The sequence below is a fragment of the Somniosus microcephalus genome, chromosome 3 (genome assembly GCF_052327205.1).
Source record: "Somniosus microcephalus isolate GS21.2 chromosome 3, FLI_Smic_1.0, whole genome shotgun sequence".
Classification (NCBI taxonomy): Eukaryota; Metazoa; Chordata; class Chondrichthyes; order Squaliformes; family Somniosidae; genus Somniosus; species Somniosus microcephalus.
The window spans coordinates 292,601,199-292,622,777 of NC_140989.1; the positions used below are offsets into that span (position 1 = coordinate 292,601,199).

Genomic DNA, 21,579 nt, shown 5'->3' on the forward strand with positions numbered 1-21,579 from the left:
AGCCCTTTGTGTTCTCCTCACAGGCTACTGTCCCACCTAGCTTTGTATCATCAGCAAACTAGGATACATTACACTCAGTCCCTTCATCTAGGTCATTAATATAGATTGTAAATAGCTGAGGCCCCAACACTGATCCTTGCAGCACCCCAGTAGTTACAGCCTGCCAACCTGAAAAAGATCTGTTTATCCCTACTCTCTGTTTTCTGTCCATTAACCAATCCTCTATCCATGTTGCTATATTACCCCCAACCTCATGAGCCCTAATCTTGTGTAATAATCTTTTATGTGGCACCTTATCGAATGCCTTTTGGAAATCCAAATATACTACATCCACTGGTTCCCCTTTATCTACCCTGCTAGTTACATCCTCAAAAAACTCTAATAAATTTGTCAAACATGATTTCCCTTTCATAAAACCATGTTGACTCTGCCTAATCATGTTATGATTTTCTAAGTGACTTGATACCACTTCCTTAACAATGGATTCCAGCATTTTCCCAACGACTGATGTCAGGCTAACTGGCCTGTAGCTCCCTGCTTTTTCTCTCCCTCCTTTCTTGAATAGTGGTGTTACATTTGCGACCTACAAATCCACTGGGACCTTTCCAGAATCTAGGGAATTTTGGAAGATCAAACCAATGCATCCACTATCTCTTCAGCCACCTCTTTTAGAACCCTAGGATGTAGGCTGTCAGGTCCAGGGGATTTGTCGGCTTCTGGTCCCATTAGTTTCTCTAGTACTTTTTCTCTACTTATATTAATTACGTTAAGTTCCTCGCTCTCATTAGACCCTTGGTTCCCCACCATTTTTGGTATGGTTTTTGTGTCTTCTACTGTGAAGACAGATACAAAATATTTGTTTAACATTTCTGCCATTTCCTTATTCAATCGCTCAGGAGATTTCCTATATCGGAGGTAACTATTTAACATATCAGTATCTTGATCATAATCTTAAGCAGGCATAGACATATGCCAGCTCTATCACTATACACTGAGGAAGGGCTTCATTTGATAATAAGATGTGCATAGGGTTATCACTGAAATTGTGATTGATCCCTAGCCATATTTCACTACCGATTGCAATCTATGCTTAGTGCACAAGCTCAATAAATATTAATGTAAAGATAATATCGGTTGGGAAGAATGCCTGAATGTCAAAACACTTATTTTACTAAATAAGCAACTCAAAAGGCAATAATCTTACATAAATATTTGGAGTTAAAAACAGTTAAAGATAATGGACCATGATTGTTATACAGTAGAAACATTTAAAAACCTGTTGTTCCATTCTGTATCTGGCCCCATCACCTTGGATGTATCGGACATTGACTGTGCCACTCCTGACTTGCCGCTATGCTCGCTGTAGCCTATTCTAATCAGTTCTCCAGCAAATTGTGTTGTAAATTTGCCACTAACTTATGGTATTAGTCACCGATATTGCCACTGCAGCAAATTCCGGACCATGGTTTCGGTAAAGAACCTAATTAATTATATTTATATTTCCTACACACATTCAGCTAAGTTTATGCTTGAAAAGTACAATACCAAAGGTAGTCAGGAAATGAAAAATAAAATGCAACCTAGCAACAAGTGTAGGTCTGAAGCAATCCAAGAAAAAATATATATTGAGAATATTATCCCCTCTTCAAGATCATCCCAGACATTGAGTGCCTAGGTCATGAGGAAAACTTAAGGATGTTGGGCTTTGAAATGCAAGAAATGGACTCATTGATGTTTTTAAGATTATGAAAGGGATTAATGAGGTTGATCCAAGAAAATCGTTCAAATACCAGGGAAACAAGTTCAAAATTAAGAAGTTAAAAAAGAATAGTCAGACTTGTGACATAGACTACTAGGGAAGGCCATTGAAGCACATGGTATAAGTGGGTTCAAAAGGCTAGTTGGCCAGCATCTGAAAGAGAAATATTGATGATCGTTTTGGGTGCTGCCCTTCATCAGAACCAGCAGTCAGGCTGGAGAAGAGACATGGCAATGAAGACAAAAGAGGAGAGGAGAAAACAACAGGTAAAGAGTTCAAAAATGCCAACTACAGTGGAATTTGAGCAGATTCCCAAATGATCAGTACAATAGAATGATCACCACATCCGAAGGCTGTGAGCAGGCTCTGAGGCTAAATTTAAATTAAGCTTTTAGGCATTCCATTATAATTAACTTCTACTATTCTTTCAGTGGGCTTTAATTAATTGAAGTTGATCTTTTTCATGAGAAGGCATTTTCGGTGGTGCAACAGCAATTTGAGTAGCAGTTTGAGCAGCTCACTAGGGACTTGAACAGCTGATTGAGCATGTTCAACAACTGTTTACCAAATTGTTGGTATGCCATCGATAATTGAGTCTACAACTCTGCTACTGGTCTACAGAAACCAGATTTAACATCATAAATGCCGAGTGCCAGCTCACAGATGTTGGACTCCTGGAATGCAATTTGAAAGATATGAAGGAAAAACTTCTGTTTATAAAATAAGACTGTAAAAGATCCTCAGAGCTACTTGATGAAAAACAGCAGGATATAATTTTGACATTACAATCTAATTGGTTAAACTTGACCAGTTGTTTTCCACAGTCGGGATTCCTATTGTCCCAAAAGGAGTTGAATCATAACACATGCAGCTGGAGTCATACCTAGCACAAAGGAAGATGGTTGTGGTCATTGGAGGCCGATCATCTCAGCCCCAGGAGTTCCTCAGAATAGTGTCCTAGGCCCAACCATCTCCATCTGCTGCAGGATTATTCAGAGCAGTGTCCTAGGCCCAACCATCTCTAGCCGCTTCATCAATGACCTCCATCATAAGGTCAGAAGCAGGGATGTTCGCTGATGATTGCATGGCGTTTAGTTCCATTAGCAACTCTTCATATAATGAAGCAGCCTGTGCCCACATGCAGCAAGACCGGGACAACATTCAGGCTTGGGCTGATAACTGGCAAGTACAATTCGTGTCACACAGTGCAAGGCAATGACCATCTCCAATAAGAGAGGGTCTAACCACTGCCCCTTGACATTCAACAGCATTACCATTGTCAAATCCTCCACCAGCAACATCCTGGGGACCACCATTGACCAGAAACTTAACTGGACCAGCCACATAAGTGTTTGGTTACAAGAGCAGGTCAGAGACTGGGTATTCTGCAGCGAATGTCTCACCTCTTGACTCCCCAAAGCCTTTCCACCATCTACAAGGCACAAGTCAGGAGTGTGATGGAACACGCTCCACTTGCTTGGATGAGTGCAGCTCCAACAACACTCAAGAAGCTCGACACCATCCAGGACAAAGCAGCCCACTTGTTGGCACCACATCCACCACCTTAAACATTCACTCCCTTCATCACCAGCCCACTGTGGCTACAGTGTGTACCATCTACAAGATGCACTGCAGCAACTCGCCAAGGCTTCTTCGACAGCACCTCCCAAACCCACGACCTCTTCCACCTAGAAGGACAAGGGCAGCAGATGCATGGGAACACCACCACCTCTAAGTTCCCCTCCAAGTTCCACACCATCCTGACTTGGAAATATATCGCCGAACCTTCATCATCGCTGGGTCAAAATCCTGGAACTCCCTCCCTAACAGCACTGTGGGAGTACCTTCACCACACGGACTGCAGCGGTTCAAGAAGGTGGCTCACCACCACCTTCTCAAGGGCAATTAGGGATGGGCAATAAATGCTGGCCTTGCCAGCGATGCCCACATCCCATGAATGAATTAAAAAAACAGACTAATTTTAATGTGGTTGTTCTTTTGATTTCACTTTCTTTTGCTATTTTCTCCTCTCCTTTCTGAAGATGCTGATTCATGGGTTTCACAGGTGCCAACAGTGCTCCAGTACCACACTCAAGCAACTATTCTTCATGTGTGAACTTAAACAGTGAGTGCCAGTAGGCAAATCGACCTTGGTGGCATTACAGTGAGCTAGATCCCATTCCCAACATACCTGTACTTTTCAACAGGGGTCATATGATAGCGATAGGATTGCGAGCCCTTTCTGACTTTTCACCTCCTTAGCCTAGGAACACTGAGACCAACTGTAGCACTCTTAAGTGCTACCTCAGCTGAGAACAGCTAACTCGTGACAGGACAAAGGACAGTGATTGAATGCCCTCCTGGACTGATGAGGAAGCTCTGGTTTTTATTTCTAATGACTACTGTATAATGTAACTGCAAACTCTATTTTACACGTCTCAGGATCTAGAAAACATGATTTAAAAAAATCTTTTTGATAACCAATGTAGAAACATTTTTTCAATATTCTTTTGTATATTAAGAGTCAACAGATGAATCAGAAGGTGACAGAATCAACAACAGTGGCTCCTCAGGCACCTATTCAGACTACTCACCTTCCCAAGGGTCTTCTGGTTCCTCTGGAGTACCTATCAAAGTCAGCACATTGCAGGCAGCAGTCAAAGATGGCGTGGCAGCTTCCTCCTGGGGAAACAGGTGCGTGAGTTTATTACAAAGGGTTTATAGTAATATAGACAATATTAATTACCTTTTTTAATCTTTTCACAGTCAGTCATTCTACTTTTTGAGTTATAGTGAGCAAATTGTTTTGTCTGCTCTTCAAAATTTTCCTTTTTTCATTGAGAAATAAAACAAGATTTAAGGCCTAGCTGCATATTGCAGGACACCACTAAGGTTAAAATGGCATGAGAAAAGATCATAGAATAGTACAACAAAAACAACAACTTGTATTTATATAGCACCTTTAACGTAGTAAAACGTCCCAAGGCACTTCACAGGAGTGTTATAAAACAAAATTTGACACCGAGCCACATAAGGAAAATTTAGGGCAGGTGACCAAAAGCCTGGTCAAAGAGGTAGATTTTAAGGAGCGTCTTAAAGGAGAAAAGAGAGGTAGAGAGGTTTAGGGAGGGAATTCCAGAGCTTAGGGCCAAGGCAATTGAAGACACGGTCACCAATGGTGGAGTGATTAAAATCAGGGATGCTCAAGAGCCCAGAATTAGAAGAGAGCAGATATCTCGGGGGGGGGGCGGAGGTTGTGGGGCTGGAGGAGATTACAGAGACAGGGAGGAGCGAGGCCATGAAGGGATTTGAAAACAAGGATGAGAATTTTAAAATCGAGGTGTGGCTTAACCGGGAGCCAATGTAGGTCAGCAAGCAGAGGAGTGACAGTGAACGGGTCTTGGCGCAAGTTAGGATACGGGCAGCCAAGTTTTGGATGACCTCAAGTTTACGTAGGGTAGAATGTGGGAGGCCAGCCAGGAGTGCATTGGAATAGTCAAGTCTAGAGATAACAAAGGCATGGATGAGGGTTTCAGCAACAAATGAGCTGAGGCAGGGGCGGAGATGGACGATGTTACGGAGGTGGAAATAGGCGGTCTTAGTTATGACGCAGATATGTGGTCAGAAATTAATTTCAGGGTCAAATATGAAACCAAGGTTGAGAACAGTCCCGTTCAGCCTCAGAGAGATGCTAGGGAGAAGGATGGAGTCAGTGGCTAAGGAACGGAGTTTGTGGTGGGGACCAAAGACAATGGCTGCTTATCCAGTACTGGATGTCGGACAAGCAGTCTGACAATTTAGAGACCGTGGACCATTAGAAACAGTTTATCTTTATTAACACTATGTAAACCCTTCATGATTTTAAGCTCCACTATTAAATCTCCTCTTAGCCTTCTCTGCTCTGAGGAGAACAACCCCAGCTTCTCCAGTCTATCCACGTAACTGTAATCCCTCATCCCTGGAACCATTCTAGTAAATCTCTTCTGTTCTCCAAAGCCTTCACGTCCTTCCTAAAGTGTGGTCCCAGAATTGGATACAATACTCCAGCTGGGGCTGAACTAGTGTTTTATATAGGCTTAGCATAATTTCCTGGCTTTTGTACTCTGTGCCTCTGTTTATAAAGCCCAGGATCCCATATGCTTTATTAACTGCTTTGTTAACCTGTCCTGTCACCTTGAAATATTTGTGCACAAACACCCCAGGTGTCTCTGTTCTTGCACCCTCTTTAAAATTGTACAATTTAGCATTTATTGGCTCTCCTCAGTCTTCCTACCAAAATGTATCACCTCACACTTTTCTGTGTTGAATTTCATCTGCCATGTATCCACCCATTCCACCAGCCTGTCTATGTCACCTTGATGTCTATTACTATCTTCCTCACTGTTTACTACACTTCCAAGTTTTGTGTCATCTGCAGATTTTGAAATTGTGCCCTGTACCCCCACGTCCAAGTCAAAAATAGCAGTCGTCCTAGTACTGAACCTTGGGGGATGTCACTGTATACCTGTATACAGCCATTCACCACAACTCTCTGTTTTCTATCCCATAGCCAATTTTGTATCCATGCTGCTACTACCTCTTTTATCCCATGGGCTTCAATTTTGCTAACAAGCCTAATGTGTGGTACTTTATCAAACATCTTTTATAAGTCCGTATACACAACATCAACTGCACTGCCTTCATTATCCCTCTCTGTTACCTCATCAAAAACTCAATCAAGTTAGTCAAACACAATTTGCCCTTAACAAATCCGTGCTGGCTCTATTTTATTAGTCCATGCTTGTCCAAGTGGCTGTTAATTTTCTCCCAGATTATTGTTTCTAAAAGTTTCCCCAGCACCAATGTTAAACTGACTGGCCTGTAATTGCCAGCTTTATCCTTCTCCCATTTTTTGAACAAGGGTGTAACGTTTGCAATCCTCCAGTCCTTTGATACCACCCCTGTGTCGAAGGAGGTTTGGAAGATTGGTGGCCAGCACCTCCGCAATTTCTACCCTTACTTCCCTCAGCAGCCTAGGATGGATACCATACGGACCGAGTGACTTATCCACTTTAAATACTACCAGTGTTTCTAGTACCTCCTCTTTATCTATTTTTATCTCATCCGGTATCCCGACAACCTCTTCGTTTACCATAGCTTTGGCAAAGTCCTCTTCCTTGAAAAACACCGATGCAACATATTCATTTAGTACCTCAGCCATGCCTTCTGCCTCCACCAATAGTTCTCCATTTTGATTCCTATTCGACCCCACCGCTCCTCTGACAACTCTTTTACTGTTAACATGTGTATAGAAGACCTTTGGATTCCCTTTTATGTTAGCCGCCAATCTATTCTTGTACTGTCTCTTGCCACTCTTATTTCATTTTTCACTTCTCCTCTGTACTTTTTATATTCAGATGAGGTAAGTTGGCAATTAGTGATCAGGTGGCATCAAGCTTTGGTTTTAAAAGCTTGTAGATAGTTAGAGAAAGGGATGACTGAGTGAAGTAAAGGGTTTCACAGATTTGAAGTCCTGGGAAAGAATGAGTTGGAGCAGAAGATGATGCAATGGGCAGAATTTTCTCCAGCAATTAAACCATTTGAAAGATGTTAATCAATGAGTGCGGATAGGAATTGCCTGGAGAGTCATTCCACTGATCACTGTCACTTTTGAGATTTTCTGACAGGAGTAATGGTGGACATTGTTCACCGTGTCAGTGTGTTTAAATAACAGATTATTACATATAAAATATATTAAAAGTTAAAAGTTAGTTAGAAGGAAGATCTGATGTATTTTTTCCACAAAGAATAAAACTTGTGCACTGAGTTACCAGGAAAGCTACTGAGGTAAATTGCCTGAATTCAAAAGACGCTTAAATGTTTTTGTGGAGAGAGAAAAGACTGGGGGATGTGGGAGAAGGCAGGTAGGTGGGTTTGAGATCAACGACAAATGGGATGGACTTGTTCCCTGTGACAGTAGAACTCTGTCTTGCATCCAATAAGGAAAAGGGCACTAAAAGCACTAAAGGCCGGTGCCTGGGATTGGAATTCCCTACACGGTACACGGCTGATGGGGTGCCCACCATACTCCCGTGCCACTGCAGCCTTCTCTGCTTTGCCAGACTTTACATGCTCCCCTCTCTCTGCTATTCTGCTGTAACCATTTATACGTCCTGTGGTTCTCGGATACATCTTTTATTTCTCTAATCTCTCCTTAATATTGCCTCCTTTTGTCACACCATTATCACTGCTGTCATTTAATCATCTCCTGGCCTCCCCCTAATCACAGACCAGTCTTTTGTTTCCTCCACCCCCTCTTCCCTGGCTCTGTTCTGCCTTATAAGCTGTTCATCCATAACATTTCCCAGTTCTGATGAAAGTTTATCAACCTGAAATGTTAACCCTACCTACCACAGATGCTACCTGACCTGCTGAAGATGGGATCAAAAGTGAAAAATAACCTAGAAATTGCTGCTGGTATTAATAGTGGACAAATGTTAATGACATTTCTTCTGTTTTCTATTTTAATGGAATGGGTTAACGACTCCATTAAAATGATAGACGGAGGAATGTCACGTGAGCATGTTAATTGTTTATCTGTTACCGACACTAATTTCTGGACTCTTTTTTTAAAATCATTTGAAATGCATATTTAAGCAGCATCTAAAAGAGCAAAAGATAGGTTAATATTTAATATTACCTTTCATCAGAACTTGGCTTTGTGATATTTACTCACACTCATTGGGTCATCAGTGTTTGGATCAAGAAAGGTATGGTGGTGGGTGGATAACAGGTCCCAGGCAGGACAATGGAGGTTAGGTAAAGGGTGAGGAAGAAGATGGGAGGGGAGAGAAAGAGAGGGTGAGGTGAAAGAGCAAGGGAGACAACAGAAGAGGATGGGAAGAAAGAGAAGACTGTAAGTTGTGAGAAGGATGCAATGAGGCTTCAAGGGGATATAGACAAGCTAAGTGTGTGGGCAAGGACATGGCAAATGGAATATAATGTGGAGAAATGTGAAGTTATCCACTTTGGTAGGAAAAATAGAAAAGCAGAGCATTTTTTAGATGATGGGAGATTGGGAAATGTTGGTGTTCAGAGGGACCTGGGTGTCCTTGTACACGAATCACTGAAAGTTAACATGCAGGTACAGCAAGCAATTAGGAAATGGTATGTTGGCCTTTATTACAAGAGGATTTGAGTATACGAGTAAAGACGTCTTACTGCAATTATATAGGGCCCTGGTGAGACCACACCTGGAGTATTGTGTACAGTTTTGGTCTCCTTACCTAAGGAAGGATACACTTGCCATAGAGGGAGTGCAACAAAGTTTCACCAGACTGGTTCCTGGGATGGGGGGATTGTCCTATGAGGAGAGATTGAGTAGACTAGGCCTGTATTCTCTAGAGTTTAGAAGAATGAGAGGTGATCTCATTGAAACATACAAAATTCTTACAGGGCTTGACAGGGTAGATGAAGGGAGGATCTTTCTCCTGGCTGGGGAGTCTAGAACCAGGGGTTACAGTCTCAGAATAAGGGGTCGGCCATTTAGAACTGAGGTGAGGAGAAATTTCTTCACTCAGAGAGTGGTGAGTTTTTGGAATTCTCTACCTCAGGGGGCTGTGGAGGCTCAATCATTGCATATGTTCAAGACAGAGATCGATAGATTTTTGGATATTAAGAGAATCAAGGGATATGGGGATAGTGCAGGAAAGTGGAGTTGAGGTAGAAGATCAGCCATGATCTTATTGAATGGCGGAGCAGGCTCGAAGGGCCAAATGGCCTACTCCTGCTCCTATTTCTTATGTTCTTATGGTTGAGTGCTTGACTCTTAGAAACTCATAAGCTTGAATTTCAGATCCACTTGCCTTAGTTGGCTGATCTCCATTTAGATAGCAATTAAAGTGTGGTATTCTCAGCAGTCCTTGTGGGTAGGTCCACATCCCAGACTGTTTTCCAAACCAGCTGTAAGAGATTGCAACAAACTGGAAAGTTGGGCAAATTGGTAGAATTATTTAATTAGGTTTTTGGATACTGTTTCCTAATCAGGTTCTAAGTCTTTCTAATTAATAATGGTCATAAAAGATTACAAATGATTTTCTTAAAGCTTTTAAACATATGGTAAGGGATGGATGACCAGTGCCATTGGTTAGACACTGGCCTTTGAACTCTGGGTTCATTGGTTGGGATTGTGACATGTGACAAAAAGTTAGTGAGTAACACAGCTCCAAGATCAAGTGCTCTGTCACTGTGTTGCACCACTATCTGGTGACCCAACCAAAATCAACAAATGACAGGCAAGTTTGAATGACAGCTGATACTCCAATGTTCTCTGTTAGAACTGCAGGAACAGCTTCATGCTGTTCAGTCTTTCTAAGTTAGTGGATAAATGAACTTTCAAATATCAGGAATTCTCTGATATGCATTCAAATATCTGGCATTTCTCTGACTCAGCAGGTTAACACAGACATTTCAACAAAACATTGAAGCAAAACCTTTACTCAGCCAGAGGGAGGCAGCATCGACAGCAAGTCTACAACAGCGGGCTGAGAGGCGCTCAGTGACTGATACTTTTTCTGATAAATGGAATGATAATTCACATTATGACAATACAGGTTTTGTTGCAGAAGAAAGCACTTCAATCTTAGAAAATCCCAGTGCCAACCCCTTAATAAGTACAAAATCGAGGAGCACATCTGCCCATGGACGTAGGCCATTAATGAGACAGGACAGAATTATAGGAGTTCCACTGGAATTAGAACAGTCTGTGCATACAGTGCACAGTGTCAGAAATACACCAGAAACTGAAGTGCCTCCAAGCAATCCTTGGCAGAACTGGACTAGGACACCTAGTCCATTTGAGGATAGGACAGCATTTCCGTCAAAATTGGACAACACTCCTTTCAGCAGTCCTATTCCCGACAGGAAAGATTCAGAACTACAGTCAGTGCGTGGAATTACTGAACTATCCAGCACATTTACATCAGGTGCTCCGTGGAGTTTTATCAACTCTAGAGAATCCAATTTAAGTAGAAGTCATGTGGATAAATTCACACATATCTGCAGACCTGAGTCTGCCAAGAGTGCTATTATTGTCAGTAAAAGTACAGAGAGACTTGCACCAATGATGAGATCGGCTAAAGCTAGCCAGTTTAAGAAATCCCAAAGCATTGATGAAATTGACATTGGGGCCTTCAAGATTTACAATATACCACTGGACAGTTATGGCTCCAGCTCAAAAAATCCAGGTAGCATTGATATACCAGAGCAAATACCAATACAAGAACATGGTATGTCACGCAGCCATTCTGCTCCAATGTTGGATGAAGATTTATCAGAAACATATGGAAGTGGAAAGGCCTCTCAAAAGATTCCAATTACAAAAAAAGTGTACCATTTTGACCAAAGTTTCAATCCCCAAGGTACAGTAAATGTTAAACCTGAGAGAAGAGTAACCACTTCTTTTACACATAATGTTGACTATGGTGTCCAGCAAAGCAAAAATGTTTCAAAAGATCTCATTAGTCCACGCTCCTTCAGAGGTTATCAACCCATGGAACATATGTATTCATTCTCCCAGCCTTCAGTGAACGATGAACCAACTAATCCTCGGTTTTCAAGTCAAGGGGATAGGGCTGGATTCTTAAGAAGGGGTGACTCCCTGGCAACCTCCACAGAAATGGTGTTGCATCGAAGGATGAATGAAACTCCAGAGCTGCCACAAAGTGACAGATATGTCAGGACGCACTTCAGAGGAGTTTTAGAACACCAGAACAGCGCATCATTGGTTGAGTCACAGTATCTCAAAAGGAATGGAAGATATGAAGAAGACTATTCAACATTCCAAGACATAAAAAATCAGGGTAGGAATTTCCAAGATAAACCTTTAACTCAGAGGAGGCCTTTGTCTGCAAGGAGCTACAGTACAGAAAGCTATGGGTTTTCTCAAACCAGGCCGGTTTCAGCAAGGCCTACCATGGCAGCTCTGTTAGAGAAATTACCTTCAGATTATAACATCAGTAACTACAATGAAAAGCCTTCAGAGAGCAATGACATAAGGATCAGGTCTTCACAGTTGAAAGGAGATGAGAGCTCTGCTAAAATTCCTCTAGACTGGAGACAACAACTGCTCAGGCATATAGAAGCTAAAAGGTTAGATAGGGTGAGTGTGCCTTTTTCTTTTCAAAAAGTTTCACTGGTCTGAATGTTGCCTTTTTTTTCAATTCTTGAAAATACCATTTGAAGCCATTTGTTTAACTCCTCTGATGGCTGAGTTGGTAAATTTGCTGCCAAATGTTGAACTAAACCATGCACATCAGTAAGATCCCAAGTTCAATCCCTGGTCTATGCTGAATTAGTTGCTCTCAGCCAAGGTAGTGATAGGGGCATTACAATTAGCTTCAGTGCCTTCAGCTACAGAGGCAAAAATCACCCAGAGTTCCAATCCTGTGACCCATGTTTGAAAGTGCATGTATGTGGAAGTCAGATGAAGACGGAATTGAGCTCAGCTGTGATGGCTAATGTGAGAGCAGGCTGCTTGCCTATGAAAACCTTTAGGTAGCTGTCATAGGGTCTAAGTAATTAAAGAGCATTGTGTCTCCCATACCATCTAGCATCTATAATACCAGAACCCAGTTATCATGATTGAACAGTCATAATTTTTTTTAAATCTAGAAATCTGGGTTTGAATTTTCCTCTGAATTTCCATTTTTGGGGCAGATTTGGGGTGGTAAATCAAGTTAAATGTGTTCTTAAAAACTCCCACCACAAAAAAACTTTCCTCCCCTGAGACCTCTACCGCTGAGAAGGACAAGAGTCGCAAAGTTATGGAAACACCATCTCCTCCAAGTTCCCTTTCAAGTCGCCATTCTTTCATCATTGTTGGGTCAATATTTTAGAATTTCCTACTTAACAATTGTGGGAGCAACACCGCCACAGGGACTGCAGTGGTTCAAGGAGAAAGCCCACCACCACCATCTCAGGGCAATTAGAGATGAGCATTAAAAGCAGCTCTGCCAGTGGCACCCATATTCCAAAAACAAATAAAATAAATAAAACTGAACCTGCATTCCCCTCCCAAAAAACTGCCAATTCCCTTTTCCAATTCCCTTTAAGGCCCGCGAGAGATCCACTTGACCACATTTAAATGGCGTCAATAGGACATGGCTAACCCATACAAACCATTCCACCTGATTTCTACCACAAACTTTCCCAAAATAATTACTGCCACTACATCAGTGTCTAAGAACTGCTGCAAGTTATCCCTGATGTAGATACCACAATAAAGAAACCATTTTGTGTGCTACTACCGAAGGTTGATGTTTTATTTGTCTGCACAACAAATTTGTTAATACTTTGGGGGTTGATTCAGGTCTTTTGCTGCTATTTTTACTCAGCTGCACTCAAAGTACTGCTTTGCATTCTAGACATAGATTGCTCATTACTTTGAGATGAAAAGGAGTTGGATGAAAACATGGAGGAGGCTAGGCTGGAGGCTCAGAGTCTGGCATTACCAAACTTCCCTACACGTAAGGGGAAATTTAACTCCCAAGTGGGAAGCCAGCGGGATGCCCACCCAGGTGTCTCAGTGGGAGGCCTGACCAATATTAACTGCCAAGCCTCATTTACATCCTGTCACTCAGGTAAGTCACAGGGGGGTTCAACAGCTTCTCACGCTCAGTATGTCATTAAAATGCCATTGGGATTCTATGTACATCACAGGACCCCGATTAGTATATATTAATGCAACTCCCACCTGAATCAGGTAGGCACTTCAGCCACTATAAAAAAAACTAGAGACAGGAATGGAGCAGCAAATAGAAGTGCCGATTTTAACTCCCATTCTGCCCAGTTTTCGCTGGATGCAGGGAATTAAAATGTCCTTTATAGACTCCCACTCAGCAGAGTCTAAGACCACAAAGTCTTAGTTAGCAACCCCCACAGCACAAGGTGGGTGTAGAAGAAGGAGGAGAAATGGAATGAAAACACAACTGATAGCACAACTTTCAACAAATAAGCATTGACTCACCAAATAAAGTCACTTCACAAGCCTGTTCTCTTGCCCCACCCGCATCGCCCGCCACACCCTCACAAAGACCCTCATTTTCCAAGATTTCTGCCGAGGTCTTTCCTAAGACAGAATTCTATATTTTCCCTGCTGTCAGCCAACTCCTAAAGGTTGAAAGTAATCACAGAAATGAACTTACAACTCTGTGATCAAGCTGTCTTTACTTTAAACAACAATATTCACCAAAAAGTGCCAACAAAATCAATTCCCCCTTTCTACAACTACTTCTTAATCTTTTGTACCAGCTAACTTACTCCAGTTCCTAATTTACTACTCTTACAAAATACTCCCTGAATGAAATGAGGTTGAGCAGTGGGTAGCTGGAATAGTTCCCTTGGCTTGAGGTGACTCGTCTCAGGGTAGCTGCTTTCTCAGAGGAACCAGCTTCCGACAAGCCGGAGCTTACAACAACGGGTGCTGGGCTCATGCATGAAACTCCCTTGTAGGTATTGGAGAGGGCTTTAATGAAGCGGGTTCATAGCCGCTTCCTGCAGAGTCCACAACATTTACTCCCACTCCTTGCAGCCCGTTGGTGCTGGCCGCAGTTTCTGGTGTATTACTCGTTGGTGTCACAACAGACTGAATTGTCCCAATCAGGTCTTGAAAGTGCTCTGAAAGTGTCTTGTTCAAAGCATCTATTGCAACACTTAGCTGCCACCCCAGAAGCCACCAATGTCCTTAGAAGCCCATCTTGATACTGCAGCAATCTCCCAGGCTGTCATAATATCCAGAGTGTACTGCAAGTCATGAGAAACTTTCTGCAATGTGCTTCAGATGCAGGTGGATTTCTCCCATTTATCCATCATCTCAATCCTATACATGGAAACCATCTTCACTCCCTCCACATGAGACTGATGCGCCAACATCATTATTCTTTTGAAGACTTGGTCCCTAAGCTCCTCAGCTCAGGGCAGTGGTTTCTTCCTTCTCCATGGACAAATGGCACTCCCAAGTCTTCATTCTCACTAGTGCTCAGTGGCTTACCCAGTGATAACCCTTCTGTATGAGTATGATGAGTATAAGGGCATTGCCATACCATGCCCAGTCTTTACCAACCTTCACTTGCTAGCTGATTTCCAACCTTTCCCTCGTCTACATCTTTCATGTCCATCTGCTTTGTTCCTTTAAATGATATATCCCAGTGGTTAAGCTGCACTCGTGCCCACCAGTGTCCTCTAGCTCTGACCTTGCTGTAGTTTGTAGAACAATGGGAGGGCAATTCGTATGGGGCAGTCAAGCACAAAGGGTGTATTTCTGGTGCCTGGCTGCCCCATGCAGCTGGAAATTCTGGTGCCCGCCCAGCATTGTAGCGAGGTTACCCGGATGCTCCCCATCCACTGTGCTGAGCCCTGGCCATGTTTATCTCGGGCCCCTGAGCAAGGGGGCCAATCTTGAAATGTTTTAAAATAAATACCTGTAGGGTTCTTCAGAGGTCTAGGCTGCATGCTTGGCCCCACTGATGGGGCCCACATCTACCCCTGTGGAGGCTGGTTTGCCTTACTTTACCTGGGGTACAGTCCTCCACAGACACTCCGGCTCTCAACTTAACTTGGTCTCAACTAAGTAGGGTGTTCCTGCCCCTGGCTTCCCTTCCTTAATTTGCCTTGTAAGAGGCAGACAGAGGAGGCAAATCAGAAATTCATGGAAATGGCGGAGCCCCGGCACAACCGGGTCCCCACCTATTTCTGGGGGTTTTCACTAATAAAAGAAAGATTTGCATTTATATAGCACCTTTCACAACCACCGGACGTCTCAAAGCGCTTTACAGCCAATGAAGTACTTTTGAAGTGGAGCCACTGTTGTAATGTGGGAAAAGCGGCAGCCAATTTGTGCACAGCAAGGTCCCACAAACAGCAATGTGATAATGACCAGATAATCCGTTTTTTTGTTATGTTGGTTGAGGGATAAATATTGGCCAGGACACCGGGGATAACTCCCCTGCTCTTCTTCGAAATAGTGCCATGGGATCTTTTACGTCCACCTGAGAGAGCAGACAGGGCCTCGGTTTTAACGTCTCATCCGAAAGGCGGCACCTCCAACAGTGCAGCACTCTCTCAGCACTGCACTGGAGTGTCAGCCTAGCTTTATGTGCTCAAGTCTCATGGAGTGGAGCTTGAACCCACAACCTCTGACTCAGAGGCGAGGGTGCTAGCAACTGAGCCACAGCTGATCTTCTACCAGTTACAGCAGGAGACCGGCAGAATCCCTGAGGAACTTTGACCCCTGAGTGTTGGCATGCTATTTAATCATCAGGGAGGGAGGGATCACAGTTGTGCCCAATCCTATTATTACCCAATATTTGCACACACACATTTTCTAGCAAGAGTTACTAGATATTAATCAGAAGTTGGAACCCTCAATGAATCTTACCCACCAACTGGAGTGCCCATACTGCCACTCTGACTGTGATCAGCTAACTCAGCAGAGATCAAGGATTGAATCGGTACTTTTCTGATAAGTGTGGCTCAGTTTCACATGGCACAGTACCTTAACAAACTGAGTCATTAAAGGAGCTGTATACAGAAACAAAATACGGCGGATGCTGGATATCTGAAATAAAAACAAAAAATACTCAGCAGGTCAGGCAGCATCTGTGGAGAGAGAAACAGAGTTAACCTTTCAGATCGATGACCTGACGAAAGGTGATCAACCTGAAACATTCTGTTTCTCTCTCCACAGATGTTGCCTGACCTGCTGAGTATTTCAAAAGGAGCTATATATACCTTTTAAATGGGTGTTGGGTCTCTGCCATTTTTTATGCATGGCACATTGAGTATTTTTGCACCAGGAGAGTTTCTTTTAACAAATGATCAAAATGGGAAACTGTTGGTATTTTTGTTACGTGCCAGACAAGCCTTAAAAATGTTGCTTCACACCAACAGATACTGTTAGTGCTTTCTCTCAGGTACATTGCATTTAGTTAATTTTGGTCCATTTTTACAACTATGAATAAAATGTGCCTTCTCTTCCTTTTTGCCTGAATAATTAAATTCAGTAACAAATAGCTGCTTTGCATCAGCGCGTTTCTAGACAGCAACAACTATTAAAATAATTATCTCTTTTCTAGCTGCCAGAATTCTTTTCAGGATATCAACAGTAACTGCCGTGAATAATCATCAGGTTAAGACAGTGATTTTGACTTTTATTTTCAAGTGGTTATTCACTGGTTCACTTGAAGGTCAGCAGCATGGCTATTAACTGAATTGATTGCCTGTTGGCCTCTCATGAAACTGCTGAAAGAGATATGACTATTTTCATTTGAATTGGTCAATTTGCACTCCTCCTTTCATGAAACCACTGATTCATATATGGTATAGTTCCACAGGAAGTGCTAGCTACCCTTTTGTACCTTACCCAAGTGGCCATGCTCCAAGTGTGAGTTTTTAACATGACTGTTGCCAGGACTATTGGACTCGGTGGGGTGGGGAGGGGAGGGGAGGGATAGTCCAGTTGAGCCCCAACCTCTCCTCATCTGATGTCCACACACAATCTAGCACTCAAGAATGGCAACCCTGGCTCTCATTGCTACTCTCTCAAACCTAGGAGCATTTTGGCCAATTGTAGCACCCTGCTCCCACCCTGGTTGAGTTCAGCTGAATCATCACAGACCTGGATGAAACGCAGAACTTTTCTGATCTGTATGGCTCATTACCTCACTTGGTGGAGCATTTACCCCCGAAGTCAATAGAAACGTAAATCAGGAGAGGTGGTTAATGTGCAGCTGGGCCGATATCGTGTGTTTTACACTACTATCTGAAGTCAAAATTACCCCCATTGTCTTTTTACCTCTGGAACCAAGGTTCAATTCTAGCCCAGACTGATGGGATGAAAGTATCTTCTGTCTGCTGGGTATAAGGGTCATGTTTGAAATCAGTTTAGGCAATCGCAAGCCAGTTCCTAGTTAGCATAGGCCCACAACACAAAACTTCCCCCAATTTAAAAAAAAAAAAGACTTGCATTTATATAGCGCCTTTCACAACCACCAGACGTCCCAAAGCGCTTTACAGCCAATTAAGTACTTCTGAAGTGTCGTCACTGTTGTAATGTAGGAAAGGCGGCATCCAATTTGCACACAGCAAACTCCCACAAACACCAATGTGAAAATGACCAGATAATCTGTTTTTGTTATGTTGATTGAGGGATAAATATTGGCCAGGACACAGGGGATAACTCCTCTGCTCATCTTTGAAATAGTGCCATGGGATCTCTTGCGTCTACCTGAGAGAGCAGACAGGGCCTCGGTTTAACATCTCATCCAAAAGACGACACCTCTGACAGTGCAGCACTCCCTCAGCACTGCACTGGAGTGTCAGCCTAGATTTTTGTGTTGAAAGCTCTGGAGTGGGACTTGAACCCACAACCTTCTGACTCAGAGGTGAGAGTGCTACCCACTGAACCACAGTTGACACCATTTTTGGCACCAATTACAGTAATGCCAACCCCACCATCACATAAATCAGGAGACAAACTCTTAAAAATCATGAGATTTGGTAAGAGATCATGATTGCTATTTTTCTCCCTACCTGACCCCTCGCTGACCTTTCCTCTTGGACAGGAAGCGAATTCGGCCGTCACTATCCGATTACTGACATGAAGCTCTCCTGCTACAGCTCAATTAAAATAAAAGGGCTTCTAGTAATAGGAACCCAGTACTGCAGAATCATAGCACAACTCAGATCCATCAATTTGCAGCATGCATGAAGACAAACCGGATTGCTTTCTCACTCCTTCTCACACACACACACACACACACACACACACACACACACACACAAAGTATTGCAGTGCTACAAGAGATACCAGAGATCAGATTTCTCACCCCCTTCTCCCAAGAATATTTGGATCCAGTTCTGTTGCCCTCCAATACATTACCCAAGTGGATATTTATCGAGAGGGTTGACAGGAATCACTGCTGACCCAATTCCTGTACGTATACGCCTCACACAACGCACACCCCATCGCAATTGAAAGTGAGCGCCTCAGCTAATTTTCACCTGGCCAAGGGCACTGACTGTCGTAGCCCCCCCCCCCCCCCCCCAACAACACTGCTCTTTTCCACTTTTTCACACCCCCTAACCCCAACTCATCCACCCCACCCTTAACCCCCACTTCCCCACGAGGTTGCCGGAACAAACCACCGGGAGGGGGCAAGGGTTTGCTGCAGGCCCACAGACTGGCAAGTCTCTTTCTTTCCACCCCCTTCACCCCCTCCAAAGCCACGTGCAAATGAACTCATTTACTGGAGTCCTTCCCAGATTAGATGGCGCCTGCCCTGTCCTGTTCCCCGCACCGCGAGGAGGCGAGCAGCCATCGGCTGCCACTTGCAAGAAGACCCGGATCCCGAGGCCGCCGACACTGCCGTTCTTTCCCCGCCCGCTCTTGTATACTGCCATTCCCGGCGAAAATGGCAAACGTCAGTCTCTCCACCACCAGTGAGCCCCCAATTTAGGCCGAGACCCTCCCTGGAACTGGTTAGATTCCTTTCCGCATATTTTGTAATTTTGGACTGTTCTCTCCGCTTGGACCTCTCCCTCCCTGTTAATTATTTTTAATCTGCTCATTTGCCCTCCCCGGAAAAGAAAAAAATATCCCGATCCCAGGAGCAAACAGATGCAAAGGATTTTAAACTGCTTCAAGCTCTGAAAATGGCTCCAGGAAGCGGACGATGAATGAAGGGAGATACAGTGATTTTCCTGCCCGACCCTCGGGTTTCAATCAAAACTTACCGAGATAATCCGCAAGCCAGTGAACTTGCCCAACACGCATTGCAAATGGTGTCCAACAGTGCACATGCGCGGTCTTTGTATCTGAGACTATTCCAATCGTCTCAAATACGCAGGGGAGTTTTCTGATAGGAAAATCAACTCGTGGGAGACTACTAATGGCACAAACAAACTCATGGACCCCCAGGGAGCCACAGACCCCCAGTTCAGAACCCATGTGTCCAGCAACAGCCAACCACAGGAAACATGGCGAAGATGAAGACAGCAGAAAAAATCGTGAGTTTTCGCTGTTGAATCGCGAGATCGCGAGTTGGAGTGAATATTAATTAAAAATTGCGTGTCTCGCGGTTAAATCACGAGAGTTGGCAATACTGCAATTAGGAATGCATTGGCAATCTCACTCAGAGGCCAGTATGCGAAATGAAAATGTCATAGTAGTACAGTCAGGGTTGCTATTCTGAGTATGGGGTAAGTAACGTTTTTGGAGCTTCAATCCATTAGCTGGCAGTACTAGACTTTACCTGAGATAGCTTCATGCTGGTATTGGTTGCTGGATTAGGAAAGTGATCTATTTACCAATACGAGTACCTTCACGCTGAAGAACACAGAAATTCACCAAAAATTAAAAGAGTTGGCATTAGCTGAATGAGTTTCATGAAAGTTAATTCTCCTTTAAAAGAAAAGGAGTTCACTTTTGTAGTGCCTCGTCGCTTCTCTTGGATACTTCAAAGTGCTTCATAATCAATTAATTACTTTGAAGTGCAGTAAGTGCCATTATATGGGCAAACATGGCAGCCATCATGTTCACAGCATGATCCTGCAGTCATGAGGCTTTAGGATTCAACGAGGTGTTTGTGAGGAACTTCCAACACTCTAATGAATATTAGATGTACTGGGTATTAGTCACTAAGGTTCAGTACCTCCTAAACAGGGCCCCAACTCTTCAGACTAGATTTTCAGGTTGGAACAATCGGATTTAGCAGTTTGAGTGGCTGGAACTCTGCCTTTTTTCCTTTTTCCCTTGGTGTTAGGTTCTCATAGGTCTTTGTGCCAATCGTTCTAACTTTTTCTGCCCCCAGCCCCACAGTCAACACCAAAGGAGTGTTCCTATTTAACATGTGATCAAAAGCCAGCATAGCCTAATTTACCACACACACCAAGATGCCGCCAACAATAACTGCACCTACTTACCGACAGTCATGGGGAACTGTCTTCACAAGTCCTGGGTCAACAGACAGCCAGATGCAGGAGCTGTTTCAACTGCTCCAAGGACACTTGCAGCTACTATGCTACTATACAGTGTTGGTAAAGCCAATGACAGTAGCAGTCTCTAAATGACTTCCATCTCCTTGTAGGATTGCTGCAATGCTGGCCCAAGGGAATGATATCGTGGAGTGTCAAAGAGGGCCACCATCTGGACAAGCATTTTGTGTAGCACCACCTCCCTGACAAAGGTTGCTAATGGGTTGAGCTGCCTTTTGAGCTTTTCCAAAGGCTTTCAGAAATGTTGTCACACTTCCATTTGAGGTTATCGAAAACCTGAACTTCCGAGTCTCACAAGTTGCTGAAAGTGGTCTTTCATATTGTTAAAGTTCTGTCATATCCTTACAGCCAATTTTGCATATCTCATACCAGTTTGCATTTTTCCTATATGCAGGAACTAGATGGCCTTTTTTATTGTATTGATGAAAACACCGCCATCCTTGTGCTGTCATATTGTAATAACGTTACAAAGGGAGACATATCTATACTCACCCGCATCTCTTCGCCACCCCTTGTTACTTTGCTTTATTTTTTAAAACTATCAGTTGGAAGCAAATAATGAGCATGATCATCGAAAGCTCTCTCGATTCAGCAATTTTCCCCTTGGATTGGAAAATTGCCAATGTCATTCCACTATTTAAGAAGAGTAAGGAAGTTAAACTAGGAAATTATAGGCCTATTAGTCTAAAGTCAGTTATGGGGAAGTTACTAGAATCTGTTGTTAAGGACAGAGTGACTGAGCATTTGGACAAATATAAACTGATCAGAGAGAGCCAGCATGGATTTGTAAA

General features: G+C 43.2%; 1 protein-coding gene across 1 annotated transcript in view; it reads left to right on the plus strand.

Moving 5' to 3' along the window:
* lrrc7 (leucine rich repeat containing 7) overlaps nucleotides 1-21,579 on the plus strand; it is a 377,242-nt gene that overhangs the window by 286,345 nt on the left and 69,318 nt on the right. Inside the window, exons 17-18 of the mRNA XM_085982772.1 lie at nucleotides 4,282-4,453; nucleotides 10,193-11,897. Of these exons, the coding sequence (XP_085838898.1) occupies nucleotides 4,282-4,453; nucleotides 10,193-11,897 (1,877 nt within the window). The remainder of the gene's footprint in view (nucleotides 1-4,281; nucleotides 4,454-10,192; nucleotides 11,898-21,579) is intronic.